Below are 16305 nucleotides of genomic sequence, written 5' to 3'. Positions count from 1 at the left end.
TCAAAATTTTATTTCTATATAAATCTTTGTCAAAATTTTATTTCTAAAAATTTCTAATTATTTCGTAATAAAAGTTTTGTCAAAATTTTATTTCTAAATTCAAATTTTTATTTCTATTTTAGTTTTGTTAGTTGACCTTTTGAATTTTACAATTGTGGGATTATTCGTTTGGCTTGAGGTCATGGACTAATGAAAAATTAAGATAATCAATCAGTTTGACATGAGCTTTGTAAGGAGAAAGTCCATAACTTTGTAAAATGTAAATACAATTAATGTTATATTTTTGTTGCTAAACATTGTAAAAGTTAATACTGTTAAATATTTAAATTATTACAATTTATAGATAGTATCTCGCTGAAGATGATCACCGATGTTGTATCGAAATATCCGTGAACAGCAACATTTCAATAAAAAAGTAATGAAAAACAACAACACCAGCATTTTTCATTAGTCCATTACCTCAAGCGAAGCGAATAATCCCAAAATTGTAAAATTTTATTTCTATAGAAAATTTTGTAAAAATTTTATTTCTATAGAAAATTTTGTAAAAATTTTATTTCTATAGAAAATTTTGTAAAAATTTTATTTTTATAGTAAATTTTGTCAAAATGTTATTTCTATAGAAAATTTTGTCAAAATTTTATTTTTATAGTAAATTTTGTCAACATTTTATTTCTATAGAAAAATTTGTAAAAATTGTATTTATATAGAAAATGTTTCCAAAATTTTATTTATATAGAAAATTTTTTCAAAATTTTATTTCTGCGAAAATCTACAAAACAGTAAAAAATTTGCCATTTTTTGTAAAATTCTACCAACTGTGGTAAGGGGCTCAGGGCCTGCTCTAAGGAATATTGCAATAGACAATACTCCTCTAAAAAATGTTGCGACCCTGCAATAAAAACTAAAACATCCTCATCTTGGAATATGTTTATTTCTTCAATGTCCGCTATTTATAATTTTTAGAGTTGAGTTGATATCTCGAGAAACGTTCACATTTAGATCAGAATAACTCTATATAGAGTAATTGCGATGAAAAGGTACCAAATGGCTCGCAGTCGTTCCACGGTGCTTTTGGTAGTCGAAATGTAAAAAAAAAACACACACAAAAGTGTCAACTTTATCAACCCTGATGTAAGGGTAAACTGATTTGGACTAGCGATAATATTTCAACTTATGAACTTAAAGAACCTAGAGAAAGGTACCAAATGTGTTGCCTGAGTACCACGGTACTTTGTAAACTCAAATAATATCAAAAAAGTACAAAAGTGTAAACTTTATCAAAAACTTGATTAAAACCCGGGTCAATTTGGAGAAAATTTTCACCTTCAATTGGCCACCAGAACTCAAACGACGCCGATGGCAATTGTGTAGGCCGGTGTTTGCTCCTCGCTAGAAGTAATCGATAAACGCCGAACATTATCGAAAAAATGTTCTAAACGCAGTATTGAAGCCCTGTACACTGAAAAAACAGTGAACCCCCCAGGAAGAAAAATTTCGGTTATTTTTAGAAAATGTTGAATATTTTTAGAAAATTTTAACTAAACAGTATAACAAACGCTGGCATCACGCCGATGTCATAAAAATAAGTAAATATTTTTGGACAAATTCAAGAAAATTTATTAGACATTAGACAAGTTTTTTCACTTGTTAAAGAAAATTTTGTAGTTAGAAGGAAAAAATTAGAGTTCAAGATTGCAAGAATGTCTTTAGTGACATACGAAGTTGATGATGGACGCATTTGTAGTAAAATTTACAAATTTAAAGAAATATTGAACTATTTTGTGGAAGACACGAATTTAGTTAATCTTTATCTTTCATTTTTGTATATTTTTTCCTCGGTTTAAGTTAATTTAACTAACGTACGCAAAAAATTATTAGAGTAGAGGAAACTTTCTCCAAACACAATAATTCCATATAAATAAAGTTAAATTGGCTTTAGTGAAACAGAGAGTTCATTTTTTTTTTGAGTGTATATATAAATATTTCCGTCGCAGACCATGGACATTCCAACGGGACTCAGTACCATCGTACTCAGAACTCAAAAACCAAGAATAGCTTAAAAAGCAAATTCCTCGAATCATTTCTACCGCATATTGCCCATTGGACTTTGCTTAAGGGGCATCTTGAAGAATAGGATTGGCACAAAGAAAATTCTAAGTGTGGATCATCTCAACATTGGAAACATTTTCGTGATTTTTTTTCTGTGTAAGCAAATACACTATCCACTGGCCCTTGTAGCTCTTACTACCATCAACAATCAATTATCACTATAGCCATCGACACACAAACAAACCGCACAGTCAAGTAGTTCTATATGTAGACCACATTATTGGGCATACACAAGTCGATGTAAAGGAACTTTATTTAAGGAAAACAAACCCACTTTAGACAGACAATGAATCAGATAAAACATTTGAAAACGGAAAGAGTGCAATTCTACATATATTCGAAAAATGTCCGCCAGATTTCAAACCTCAAAATGGGTCTTATTTTAGACAAAAGGGCAGTGGTAGATATGAACAAAATGGATTGCGATTTAGGAATAATTTTTTATTACAATTAGTCCATTGTGATACCACATTTAACTAAAAGTACCTATTACATATGGGTACCTCTAGTCTTAACCACTGAACCTTCTCTATTATTTACTTTTGTTGAACCAACCAGATTGCTCCAAAAACAAACTGCTTAAGTTAACGTTTTCCAGGTCCGCCAGTAATCTAAAGCTATATGCTCCTAAAATTCGCTTACGCCTTACACAAAAAGCAGGACGCTCACACAAGAGGTGTTTAATTGGTTCATTTTCCTCCACATCATGACAGCTTATACAATAGTCATTATACTTCCCACCTATAGTTTTTGCAAATTTGCCTATCAGGCAGCGACCCGTTATAGCAGATATCAGGAGTGCTATCTGACGCCTTGAGAACACTAGCATATCTAGTGTGCGGTTTAAGTTTAAATGGGGTCATATTTGCTTCGTGACGTTAAATAACATGCAATTCTCCCATCGAATATTGGCCATCATAACAGCCTTCTCACGCTGTAAGAGCTTGCAGGTGGCCAGAGGCATACCAACAGATTCTAGTTCCCCTGGAATATGTAAGGTAGTTCCTAGCCTTGCTAACTCATCTGCTTCGCAGTTCCCCGGTATGCTACTATGGCCAGGCACCCATATTAGGTGAATATTGTACTGCTCAGTCATCTCATTGAGAGATTTGCTGCAGTCTATGGCCGTTTTCGAGTTAAGGAACACAGAGTCCAAGGATTTTATTGCAGGTTGACTATCTGAGTATATATTAATGCCAATATTTGTTGGAGCATTACTTCTCAGCCAATTCACCACCTCTCTTATTGCCAATATTTCAGCCTGAAAAACACTATAGTGATTAGGTAATCTTTTCGCTATTCGAATTTCCAGATCTTTAGAATATACTCCGAACCCCACTTGTCCATTCAATTTGGAGCCATCAGTATAGAATTCTATATATCTTTTATTCCCCGGGGTCTGTGTACACCACGCCTCACTGTTAGGAATTAGAGTTTCAAATTTTTGTCGAAAAGTGGTTTTGCCAGGGTGTAATCCACTACGTTAGGCATATCTGGCATTACTTTGAGGACCGAACTGTGACAGTACATTTTTTCCGACCACAGCGATAGCTCGCGCAACCGCACAGCTGTTGTTGCAGCTGACTGTTTGGCCAAAATGTCCAAAGGCAATAGATGCAGCATGACATTAAGGTAGTCTTTTCCTGTCTTACTAAATGCGCCTGAGATACATAAGCTCGTCATACGCTGAACTTTATCTAAACAAGTCGGTTTCTGAAGTGCCGGCCACCAGACTACAACACCATATAGCATTATAGGTCTAACTACTGCCTTGTATAGCCAATGCACAATTTTTGGTTTTAGTCCCCACTTTTTCCCTATTGCCTTTTTGCACGAGTACAAAGCTACCGTGGCTTTTCCCGCTCTTTCTTCAATATTGAGCCTAAAATTCAGCTTCCTGTCCAAAATAAGACCAATGTATTTTGCACACTCACCAAAGGGAATTTCAATACCCCCTAAGGAAATGGGCCTAACCGTGGGAGTTTTGCGATCTTTGCAGTACATGACTAGTTCTGTCGTTGCTGGAATTACCCCAAGAACATTATCTTTCGCCCAATTCTCAGTCATCCGGAGAGCTCTCTGTATAATATCTCTGATTGTGGATGGAAATTTTCGCCTGACTGCTAGCGCCACATCATCTGCGTATGCCACCACTTTTATCCTTTCTTTTTCTAGGGAAACCAGAAGGTTGTTTATAGCAACATTCCAAAGAAGAGGTTAAGTATTAATCAAAAAATGAGAAACCGGCTGTTAGTCTTCTTTGTCTTGCTATGATATATGTGAACCATAGATTGACAATTCACAATAATGTATGGTACAGTGGTCTCAAAACTTGGATTAATTTATAATATTCTTAATTATTCAATATAGTAACTTAATAACTTAAAAATATATGGTTGTATAGACAACTTCATATCAATTGTTTGGAAGTAAATTCAATAAAAATACACAAATTCCAAAAAACATAACTTTAAATATCCAACATTTATGAATATATTTTTCTTTTTATTTCATTTCAAATTTAAAAAAAATAGCTATGCAGTTGCGCATTCTTAGGTGCCGGAGTATGGCTGCGTCTCTCATATGAAGGTTATGCCACATTACTGCCCGATCATGCTGCTCTGAGTGCAGATTCTGTATTTCTGTGTATTGGAGTTATAGGATTTGTGGTATCATTTTTGGGATGCTGTGGAGCATGGGTGCAATCAAAATGTCTTCTTAGTTTGGTAAGTAAACGCAATTAAATCTGAAAATAAAAATATACGCAGACTAATCATCTTTTCAGTATTTCATGTTAATTATTTTACTATTCCTGAGTGAATTTCTTATTGGCTCGATAGCCTTCATCTTTCGTGGAGGATTGCAAAGAACCTTGGCCAACGAATTACGTTTTGGTATTGAGGAACATTACAATGTATCAGATCGAGGATCTATTATAGCTCCCTCAGTGGCGGCCATATGGGATAATGTACAATCATCGGTGAGTAGAGGAAGTTTTTGGAATTTAATTAGCTAATTGAGGTGATTAAATGTTTACTTAAAAAATATTTAATGTTTTTTTTTTAATTAAAATAAAAATAATATTATTATTTAAATACATAGGTATTTCTAAATTTCAAAATTTTCAATTATATTTTCAATTGGATATTTTTTATTTTATTAAAATAGTTTTTTGGACAATTAATTATTTAATAAAAATTTTACAAATATTCAATTCACAGCTACTTTGACTTTAGTTCATAAAAATTAGTTTAAGTTGATAGCCAAATGCGAGAAAAATTCATTTATTTTGATAGCCAAATATGAGAAAAAGTTCTTAATGCGAGAACAAATTCTTTATTTTGATAGCCAAATACAAGAAAAAGTTAACCCTTTAACTCCCGAAATAAACCTAATGTTACAAACTTGTTCTTCTGTTTTACTTGTATTAATAGCATGTAGAATAAAAATTGTAATTCTGAGGACCTACCTCAATTACTTCAAGAGCTGTATGAGTTTGTTTTGAAAACTTTATAAAAATAAGCGCTATTTGACCTATTATATCTATCGAAGTGTGAGAAAAAATACAAAAAAGAACCCCAAAAAATATCAGCTATAGTTTTTGTACGAATGTCCATTTACTAGAGATATACAGTAGAAAAATTGACTCAAAATGTCGTCAAATTTTTCGTTTATTGTTAAAGAAGTTTATAAAAATGCATTTTAGTGCTCACCAATATGTAAAATATTTATAGTTTATTTAGATTAAAGCCTCTATTTAAAATAATATCGAGAAACAACTCGAAACTAAATGATGAAATAGAGTTTGGTGTCGTTTTCGAATGTCCTCCTACACACAAAAAAATTTCACGAAAAATTTTCCAATTGAAATTTTAATTGAATTTTTAAAAATATTCAATTAAAAATTTAATTGAATCAACAAATTTTTTAATTGAAACAAAAATCAATCACAAAAATTAATAGTATCAATTAATTTTTTAATTGAATCAATTAATTTTTTAATTGACCTTCAATTAATTTTTTAATTGACCTTCAATAAATTTTTTAATTGACCTTCAAGTAATTTTTTAATTGATACTATCATTTCTGTGATTGAAGACATTTCAATTAAAAATTAATTGGATCAATTAATTTCGTGATTGAATCAGAAAAAAAAATTTTTGTGTGTAGGTGGACATCGGTAGTGAAAGGGTTAATTAGGTATACCCTTCACCACTACTGTGGTACAGGGTATAATAAGTTTGTGCATTTGTATGTAACGCCAAGAAGGAGTAATCATAGACCAACCTTTTAGTATTCGGATCGGCGTAGAATTAAATTCTGAGTCGATTTAGCGATGTCCGTCTGTCTGTCTGTCTGTTGATGTATTTTTTGTGCAAAGTACAGCTCGCAGTTTTAGTCCGATTGTCCTAAAATTCGGTATAGGGTCCTGTTTCGGCTCAAAGACGATCCCTATTGATTTTGGAAAAAATCGGTTCAGATTTAGATATAGCTGCCATATATATTTTTCACCGATCTGGTCATAATTGGCGTGTATATCAACCGATCTTCCTCAAATTCCGTACATCCGAATATTTTATGAGTCTCGAAAAACTTGCGAAATATCAGCAAAATCGGTTCAGATTTAGATATAGCTCCCATATATAGCTTTCGTCCGATTTACACTCATTTGTCCACAGAGGCCAATTTTTTTGCTCCGATTTAGTTGAAATTTTTTTGGGATCCACCGTGGTGCAATGGTTAGCATGCCCGCCTTGCATACACAAGGTCGTGGGTTCGATTCCTGCTTCGACCGAACACCAAAAAGTTTTTAAACGGTGGATAATCCCCTCTCAGTAATGCTGGTGACATTTCTGAGGGTATCAAAGCTTCTCTAAGTGGTTTCACTGCAATTTGGAACGCCGTTCGGACTCGGCTATAAAAAGGAGGTCCCTTGTCATTGAGCTTAACATGGAATCGGGCAGCACTCAGTGATAAGAGAGAAGTTCACCAATGTGGTATCACAATGGACTGAATAGTCTAAGTGAACCTGATACATCGGGCTGCCACTTAACCTACCTAGTTGAAATTTTGCATAGGGAGTAGAATTAGCGTTGTAACTATGCGTGCCAAATTTGCTTGAAATCGGTTCAGATTTGGATATATCTCCCATATAAAGCTTTCGCCCGATTTACACTCATATGACCACAGAGGCCAATTTTTAACTCCGATTTAGTTGAAATTTTGCACAGGGAGTAGAATTAGCATTGTAGCTATGCGTGCCAAATTTGGTTGAAATCGGTTCAGATTAAGATATAGCTCCCATATAAATGTTTTTCTGATTTCGACAAAAATGGTCAAAATACCAACATTTTCCTTGTAAAATCACCACTGCTTAGTCGAAAAGTTGTAAAAATGACTCTAATTTTCCTAAACTTCTAATACATATATATCGAGCGATAAATCATAAATAAACTTTTTCGAAGTTACCTTAAAATTGCTTCAGATTTAAACGTTTCCCATATTTTTTTACTAACATTGTGTTCCACCCTAGTGCATTAGCCGACATAAATTTTGAGTCTATAGATTTTGTAGAAGTCTATAAAATTCTGCCCAGATCGAGTGATATTTAAATGTATGTATTTGGGACAAACCTTTATATATAGCCCCCAACACGTTTGACGAATGTGATATGGTATCGAAAATTTAGATCTACTAAGTGGTGCAGGGTATAATATAGTCGGCCCGCCCGTCTTTCCTTACTTGTTTTTATTTAATTCCTTTTTTAGTGTAATAGTTTTCGTAAATTTGAATCCTGGATCTCTATAAAATTACGAATTTGGTAACATAAATTTGCACTTTTTACTAACCAAAACATAGTGTTGACATTCGAATAATTGTGACGCCTGAAAGTATGCAAATAATTTTTTTTTGTAGTACCCCCAGAAAGAAGACAACGATTTTTTTATAGCCGATTTAACATTATTTTAGTTCATGGAAAATAGTTGATTTTACTTCAATTTTGCCAATTTTTCTTATTTTTTCCTTACTTTAATGACGTGAGCTAAAAATAAGAAAAAATGAAGTACACAATTTTACTAAATATGAGAATAGTTAGGTTAGGTTAGGTTATGTGGCAGCCCGATGTTTCAGGCTCACTTAGACTATTCAGTCCATTGTGATACCACAGTGGTGAACTTCTCTCTTATCACTGAGTGCTGCCCGATTCCATGTTAAGCTCAATGACAGGGACAAGGGACCTCCTTTTTATAGCCGAGTCCGAACGGCGTTCCACATTGCAGTGAAACCACTTAGAGAAGCTTTGAAACCCTCAGAAATGTCACCAGCATTACTGAGGTGGGATAATCCACCGCTGAAAAACTTTTTGGTGTTCGGTCGTAGCAGGAATCGAACCCACGACCTTGTGTATGCAAGGCGGGCATACTAACCATTGCACCACGGTGGCTCCCGAGAATAGTTCATATTTTCCTAAAATGGGTGAAGTTAGCTGAAATTGAGTTCATAAGTTTCTAAAATAAGTGCATTTTACTTAAATTATGTCTGTCTAGAACTTTTTTTTGCAACAATTTTTAATTCCAATTTTTTCTTCCAAACATTGAAATTTTACTAAACAACTAAAGAAAAATTATTATTTTTAATAAATGTTCTTCAATTTGACAAAAATTATTAAATAATTTAGATCATGTGGCAATTACTAAAACGGTTCTAATATAAACTTACATTTTCTTTCATGGTGGGTTCAACTTTTTCTGGGTGTATGTAAACTGCTTTATCCCATGAACTATTAATTTGTTATTATTTTTTATGAAATGGATATAAAATAATTGTTGGGTTTATTTAGTTCAAATTTGCCGAAAACCCCAACTTCACAATTGTATAGATAAAACCTAACTAATTTCGCATTTCGTCTTTATAAAAATGTGATCCACTCTTTTATTGTGTCACCTTTTATTTTAGGTCACACTTTTTGTGTCACTTTTTAGAAATTCTCACCGGGAACACTGATAGTGCTAAAATACAATTTAACAAATTTTAACTCAAATGTTTTCATTTAAAATATGAAAAATTTCCTAAACATTAGAAAAACGTAATATTTTGAAACAAATCAACTTTTTTTATTGGGAATCTTTTTTATTAATAATTTTCTTTATAATGTAAAGTAATTATTGAATTTTGAATCTAAAACCTAAAACCTAAAATTTAAATTTTTTATTATTATTAACATTAAAATAAGACCTTAACAGTTGCATTGAGATAAATGTTGTTTATCTATTCAAAAATTGTGTTAAACCGGTTGTTGTTTACTTGATTTGTTGTTATATTTAATTTTTTCTTTTTTAAATAAGCGTAAGCTTCTTCGAATGAATGCCTGTGGCAAATCTTGTTACGGCAATAATATAATGATTTTATTTTATTTTTTTTTTTGCATTTTTGTTAAAGAATTCGCTAATGATACCTGATCTCTTTTTCTTCACAGTTCGAATGTTGCGGTGTCTCCTCATATGAGGATTGGTATGACATTAAATCATGGAGTGGCAAACGTTGGGTACCCGAATCATGTTGTAGACCCACTTATGAAAATAGAGGAATTATGATTGAAGGTTCTGGTGATAGTGTGTTGAGAGTGGATTGTGGAAGGTAAGGAAACGATGAGATAGTTGAAAATTAAATAAAAATAAAATCAAATATATTCTATAAAATATTCACGGTTGGAAGATTCAATAGCGAATTTAGTCAATTTTTGCTATAAGAAAATCTATCATTTCTAAGCCGATAGCCGTCAGATTTATTCCAGTGACAATTCATTTTATTGTTTACAAGCTTACTATACGAGTAGCATTTTGGAAAAAAAAAAAACAAAGTTATTCGAGATGGAATTCAAGTGAGATAGTGAGGTGCATAATATTTTGCTGGAAACCAAACAAAACCAAAAATTTTTCGGCCGCATACATGTTTTACCATGGTTTATATTTGCTTTGATATCATCTGAGGTACAGATCAGGAGGCAAATGCAATACTATAGTACTTTTTTCAATACTTTTTCACTCTGGTCAGTACCGTGGTACCCTCGCAAATGATTTAACACCTTTGGTGTATACTGTTTTGTGTCGATATCAGATTTATGATACAATAGTTTTAACAAAATATTTTAATATTTTGGCAAAGACTTTAACAAACTTATTTGCTAATGGCCTTTCACAAATTTGGCAAAACAGAATATTTCATGTGGCAAAAAGACTCGATTTTGTGAATACCAGTGTAACAAACACGATTTTCTTGAATTTCAAGACTGTTTTGTCGGAACAAGCATGTGATTCTATATTACGCTTCCACACGAACACCTTCTAGATAAAAAGTTATCTATCGCCTACTAAAATAATGCGAACCATTACAGGACGGTTGAATCTTGAAACACCAATATTTGGAGAAAATCTTACCAAAAACTGCCAAAAATTTATTTCTATAGAAAATTTTGTCAACATTTTATTTCTATAGAAAGTTTTATCAAAATTCTATTTCTATAGAAAAACTTTATTTATATAGAAAATTTTGTCAAAATTTAATTTCTATAGAAAATTTTGTGAAAATTTTATTTCTATAGAAAATTTTGTCAACATTTTATTTCTATAGAAAATTTTGTCAAAATTTTACTTCTATAGAAAATTTTGTAAAAATTTTATTTTTATGGAAAATTTTGTAAAAATTTTATTTCTATAGAAAATTTTGTCAACATTTTATTTCTATAGAAAATTTTGTCAAAATTTTATTTCTATAGAAAATTTTTTCAACATTTTATTTCTATAGAAAATTTTGTCAAAATTTTACTTCTATAGAAAATTTTGTAAAAATTTAATTTCTATAGAAAATTTTGTAAAAATTTTATTTCTATAGAAAATTTTGTCAACATTTTATTTCTATAGAAAATTTTGTCAAAATTTTATTTCTATAGAATATTTTATCAAAATTGTATTTCTATAGAAAATTTTGTCAAAATTTTATTTATCTTTAAAATTGTTGTTTTGTTGTTTTCTATAGAAAATTTTATCAAAATTTTACTTCTATAGAAAATTTTGTCGACATTTTATTTTTCTTTAAAATTATGTAAAATTTTTGTTTTCTATAGACAATTTTGTCAAAATTTTATTTCTATATAAAATTTTACCAAAATTTTATTTCTATGGAAAATTTTCTCAAAATTTCATATCTATAGAAAATTTTCTCAAAATTTTATTTCTGTAGAAAATTTTATAAAAGTTGTATTTTTATAGAAATTTTATCAAGATTTTATTAATATAGAAAATGTTCTTTTCTTTTTATTTATATGGAAAATTTTGTAAAAATTTTATTTCATATTTGTTGTTTTGATATAAGCTTTAAATCCATAGTGTTGACTAAACTACAAGTGTAGCTTAACCAACAGAGAAAAATAATGTTTGTCAAATTTATTTGGGCAAAGCCCTATAGACTGCAAGATGGTTGGATGGACGCACGTTTCGGAATTACCACATTCCTCATCAGCATCCTCTACTTGCAGCAAAACTATCAACCAATTATCAGAATAAATTCAGGCAGTTCATTAAACCCAACGATAAACCACACTTGAACCCTCCGAAAAAAAGGCTTATGATAGCCGGCTATGCCGAAATAAATTCATACAAACATTTCTCTTTTCCTTTGCCACCATCAAATCATCGATTTGAGTGCAGTAGGCTGGGTTTATTTTGAGCGTGCTTCCTCTTACTTCATTCGTGTTTTGTTTTTTATTGTGGGTTTGTACTATAGAAATATAACATTTCTCAAATAGGAAATTTTGTCAAAATTTTATTTCTATAGAAAATGCTGTAAAAATTTTGTTTCTATAGAAGATTTGGTCAACATTTTATCTATAGAAAATTTGGTCAACATTTATTTCTATAGAAAATGTCAAAATTGTATTTCTATAGAAAATTTTGTCAAAATTTACTTTTATTTTTTTATCTATAGAAAATCTAGATTCTAATGGAGCTCTTGACAAAACAAAATACCTTTTTTGTACTTTTTTAAAAATTGTATTTTCCATCTCTGATACAGTGATGGTAGGAGGGAGGGTGGGAAATTCTCTTCTTTTTACATAAACGTCGATATTGATGGCTCATCCGTGTCAAACCCTGTTCGACGAGTGGGAATAAACGAACAAAGAAGAGCACGTTTTCAATGTTTCATTTTCGTTTTCACAATATTCCAATTTTAAACTAGACAAACATTTCGGCCGCACCCCATGGACATTCTAACAGGACTAAGGACGCACTCAGAACGTGTCAACTAGAGGTATGCGCGTGAGTGAAATTTCACTCACACTCACGCACATTCACGAAGCAAAATGTTTATTCACGTTTACTCACGCACGATACGCGTGCTAGCCACTCACGCAAATTTACGAAATGAAAATCCGTACTCACGCACGAACTAATTTTAAAGACTCACGCACAATCCACGTGACTCACGACAAATTCAAATTTGTTTTAGTCCCATTCACGCACATTCACGAGCTGAAAAATTTGTCGGTGTTCGATCGAAACTGGGAATTGAACACAGGACCCATTGTATGCAAGGCATATTAACCATTGCACCACGGTAGCTCCCAAGAATGGCCTAAAATGGAGGTTCATTTCTTAATTTCTACCGCACAATGGCCACCACAATCTTCGGATCTGAATCCGTTGGACTTTTGCGCTTGGGGAATTTCGGACTAAAAAATACCAAAGTGTCGATCATCTCAAGACGGTGATTCGCCGAGAATTACCCAAATACCGCAGAGCCTAAAAATCGTGCAGCATGTAATGGCTTCGTCGGCCGTTTAGAGGCCACGATTCGTGCCAAAAGTATCCAATTCGAACAAATCTAAGTTGATTCTAAAATTTGACATTATTTCCCATATTTTTTTTTTTTGCTGATAAACAATGAAATAAAAATATCTATTGATTTACTTTGTTCCATTATATATCAGCCACCATTTATTTCTTATAAATATTCCAGATTATATTTAATAAAATATTTTGTTTCTTATTTGCAGATCTGAAAACCCATCTCTATGGTGGGATAAAGGTTGCGCTCACTCTCTACAGACATGTCTGACAGAAAAACTCGATGTCATAGGTGTCGTCGGTTTGGGTATAGCATTTGCCCAACTCTTTGGCATGATAACATCAATGCTGTTATTTTGTACTGTGAAACATAAAAAGGATACGGAAACCTATAAATCATATTCACCCTCTATTGATCCACAGACACGGCCGAGTAGTTGGGAAGATTGAACTAAATTTTAGAGTTGCTAAGACAAAAGGACAAACTAACTAAGAAGAATGGATACACATCACAATTCTCTCGAATGCAAATCTAAATTAATATATATAATCAAAAAAATAATTTTAAAAATTCCGGTAATTGTGCCTTTTTGGAAAAAAGACATTTACAGTAAACAAGACAACAACAACAATATGTGCCAAATACCCAAAACCAAACAAGCAAATAATATACAACTACAAAACAATATCAATATTATAATAAAGAATAATTTATAAACATAATTATTAAAAAATACTAAATTAAATATCATTTAGTTATAAGTTAGTAAACAATTAATAAAAACAAAAACGCTAGCTATAAGACTTATTTATCATTAATTATACCAAAGTCAAAATTATTGAAAAAAGAAAATTATTTTATTTAAATTATATTCGTTGTGAAATTTTATTTTTATTTTAAGTAGTCTCTTATATCATAGTCATAAATTTATCCTTTGTTTAGTATAATATGCTTATTATATGATATATATAAATTATTCGTATGATAATCTGGAATCTGTAAATCATATTTTTATGATTCCCCAGTTTTCCTTATCGAATTTTTATAGGAAACACCCATGAAACACCATGAAACTAAATATTACATTTTCAAAACAAAAATACCACCAACTCTCAAAGAAAATTTTCACTTTAAATGCTTATTTATAATATAAAACGAAATGAAACGACCCATTTGTGGAAAAAAGTTTTGTGAAAAAAAAGAAATATATCTAAAATATGAAATACTGCCTGTTAGTGCTAAGAAAATGTGATGAAAAACATTCCTCAAGCGATAATAAAGAATTACAATATAATAAATACATTTTTTACCATGGTTTGCATTTGCTTTGATATCCTCTGAGAGACAGAGAGAGCAAGGGAGAGATATTCTTCATTTGATATGAATAAACAGTGATGCCAATTTGGTGCTTTTAGCACCAAATTTAGTGCTTTTTTATTTCCAAAAAGCACCAAATTGCCTTTTGTAATGTCTTTTCCAAAAAAGCACCAACATGGTGCTTTCTTGCATATTCATTTAGTGCTTTTTCAATTTGAACAGTATTAATTTAATTGATATCTTTTCATACAAAAATTCGGATTAGACTTTCAAAAGTTTAAGAAACTCAGCTATATTCGCAAATGTAGAATTTGAATGTTGAATGGGAATTGATTCGTTTTTTAATCATTGGTATTTAGAATTTCTGAACTTGATAAAGATGTCATCAAAAACGTTTGTAGTAAATTTACAAAAGCACCCAAAACTGAAATAAGAAATGGACTCCGTCCAAGTATTAATATTTCCAAATTTAATTTCGAAAAAATGTTTTCTCTTCTGAAAAAAAAAACAAAATATTTTGAAATTTGACATTACTTATCGAAATGAATTGGATGAATGCATTAAAACTGATCAAGGTGTACACTTGAATAGAGGTTCATAATTTATAATACATCTTTGGAAGTTTTTTTTTTTTTTTTTTTTTTTTTTTTTTTTTTTTTTTAAGTAGAGCATTGAATTTTAACTGGCTTTAGTAGTGTTTGTGGTAGAGGTGTGCACGTGGCACGAAATTGTCGTGACTCACGAAATGTTCGTGACTCACGCGTGATTCGTGAGTCACGCTGACGGCTACGGCGTGAGTGTGCGTGAGCGTGATTAACCAATCAAATGTCGTGCGTGAGCGTGAGTCACGAAAATAATATCGTCGTGAGTGTGCGTGAGTAACGAATTTCGGAAAAACACGCTCACGAAAATAATCCTGCTTACGAACATAAAATGCCTACGAGTTGAATTCATTTATAATTTTAGTGACATCCTAGGTGTTAACCAGTTTTATAACGCTCTCGATTTTAATCATACTCATGTTTTTAGTCAGGTTCTATAGGTAAATTACTCATAAAATTATTCGTGAGTCACGAGGTTTTTCGTGAGTCACGACATTTTTCGTGAGTCACGATATTTTTCGTGAGTCACGACATTTAAAAGATTTTCGTGCGTGAGTGTGCGTGAGTATAAATTTTCTTTTCGTGAACGTGCGTGAGCGTGAGTCCTACCAAAAAATATCGTGCGTGAGAGTGCGTGAATAAGATTTCTCCGTCGTGAGTGTGCGTGAGCGTGAGCAAAATATTACTCACGTGCACACCTCTAGTTTGTGGTGGGAGGTGGTATGTTAGAATTTATAATATATTTTTGGTGCTTTTTGCCTTTCGGGAGTTGGCTTCACTGTGAATAAAACGTGGGATACTCATAAGCAGTGTTGCCATTTATTAAGGAGCAAAAATAGCTAGATCAAACAAACTAACTTATAAACTAGCCAGAAAAAATTGCTAAATGAAATTTGTTGGATTTTCGAATTAAATGGATTGAAATATCTAATTCGAAGAAGCCAAATCTGGGAAACGGTTTGTATCGGGGCTGTATGTAATTATGCACCAAAAAAAGTAAACTGCTTTATAGGAAGAATAAACTAACTCGTACGAAAATTGAACTAAATTTTACTCCACATTTTGAGATTTCCACAAAGCGTTGTTAAAACCAGGAAAATTTAATGCCCCGTTGTACTTTTTAACTGCAGTTCTCGAAATTACTAACATTAAAGAAGAAAATCATTGACGCCAAATCATGACCATTTTAACCATACAGTAGTTCATTCTTACTATTATTTGGGAACGTACGAAAATTTTAATTTGCTTTAGTTCATATTGAACTTATGTGTACAGTCATTGAACTTTATATTCACGTTTAGTTCTTAGAATGTTTGAGACATACTTAAAAAAAAATGAAATTTTCATTTGGCTGTGGAAAATTTCGCAAAAAATAATAAAACAAATAATTTTTTTGCAATAAAAATAAGTTTAATTTAGAGTTAATTTT

The 16305-nt window shown here is 31.6% G+C and overlaps 1 protein-coding gene across 2 annotated transcripts in view; it reads left to right on the top strand.

The window, feature by feature from the left end:
- The window catches only part of Tsp5D (Tetraspanin 5D), a 43069-nt gene extending 28810 nt beyond the window's left edge, over positions 1-14259 (top strand). For both annotated transcript variants that reach the window (XM_075302183.1, XM_075302182.1), the window contains exons 3-6: positions 4647-4838; positions 4898-5092; positions 9590-9750; positions 13166-14259. In XM_075302183.1, the coding sequence (XP_075158298.1) occupies positions 4647-4838; positions 4898-5092; positions 9590-9750; positions 13166-13406 (789 nt within the window). In that variant the 3' untranslated portion in view covers positions 13407-14259. The remainder of the gene's footprint in view (positions 1-4646; positions 4839-4897; positions 5093-9589; positions 9751-13165) is intronic.
- Positions 14260-16305: the final 2046 nt, after the last annotated feature.

Source organism: Haematobia irritans, chromosome 3, assembly GCF_050003625.1.
Source record: "Haematobia irritans isolate KBUSLIRL chromosome 3, ASM5000362v1, whole genome shotgun sequence".
NCBI lineage: Eukaryota > Metazoa > Arthropoda > Insecta > Diptera > Muscidae > Haematobia > Haematobia irritans.
This window is presented reverse-complemented; position numbering and strand designations above follow the sequence as displayed.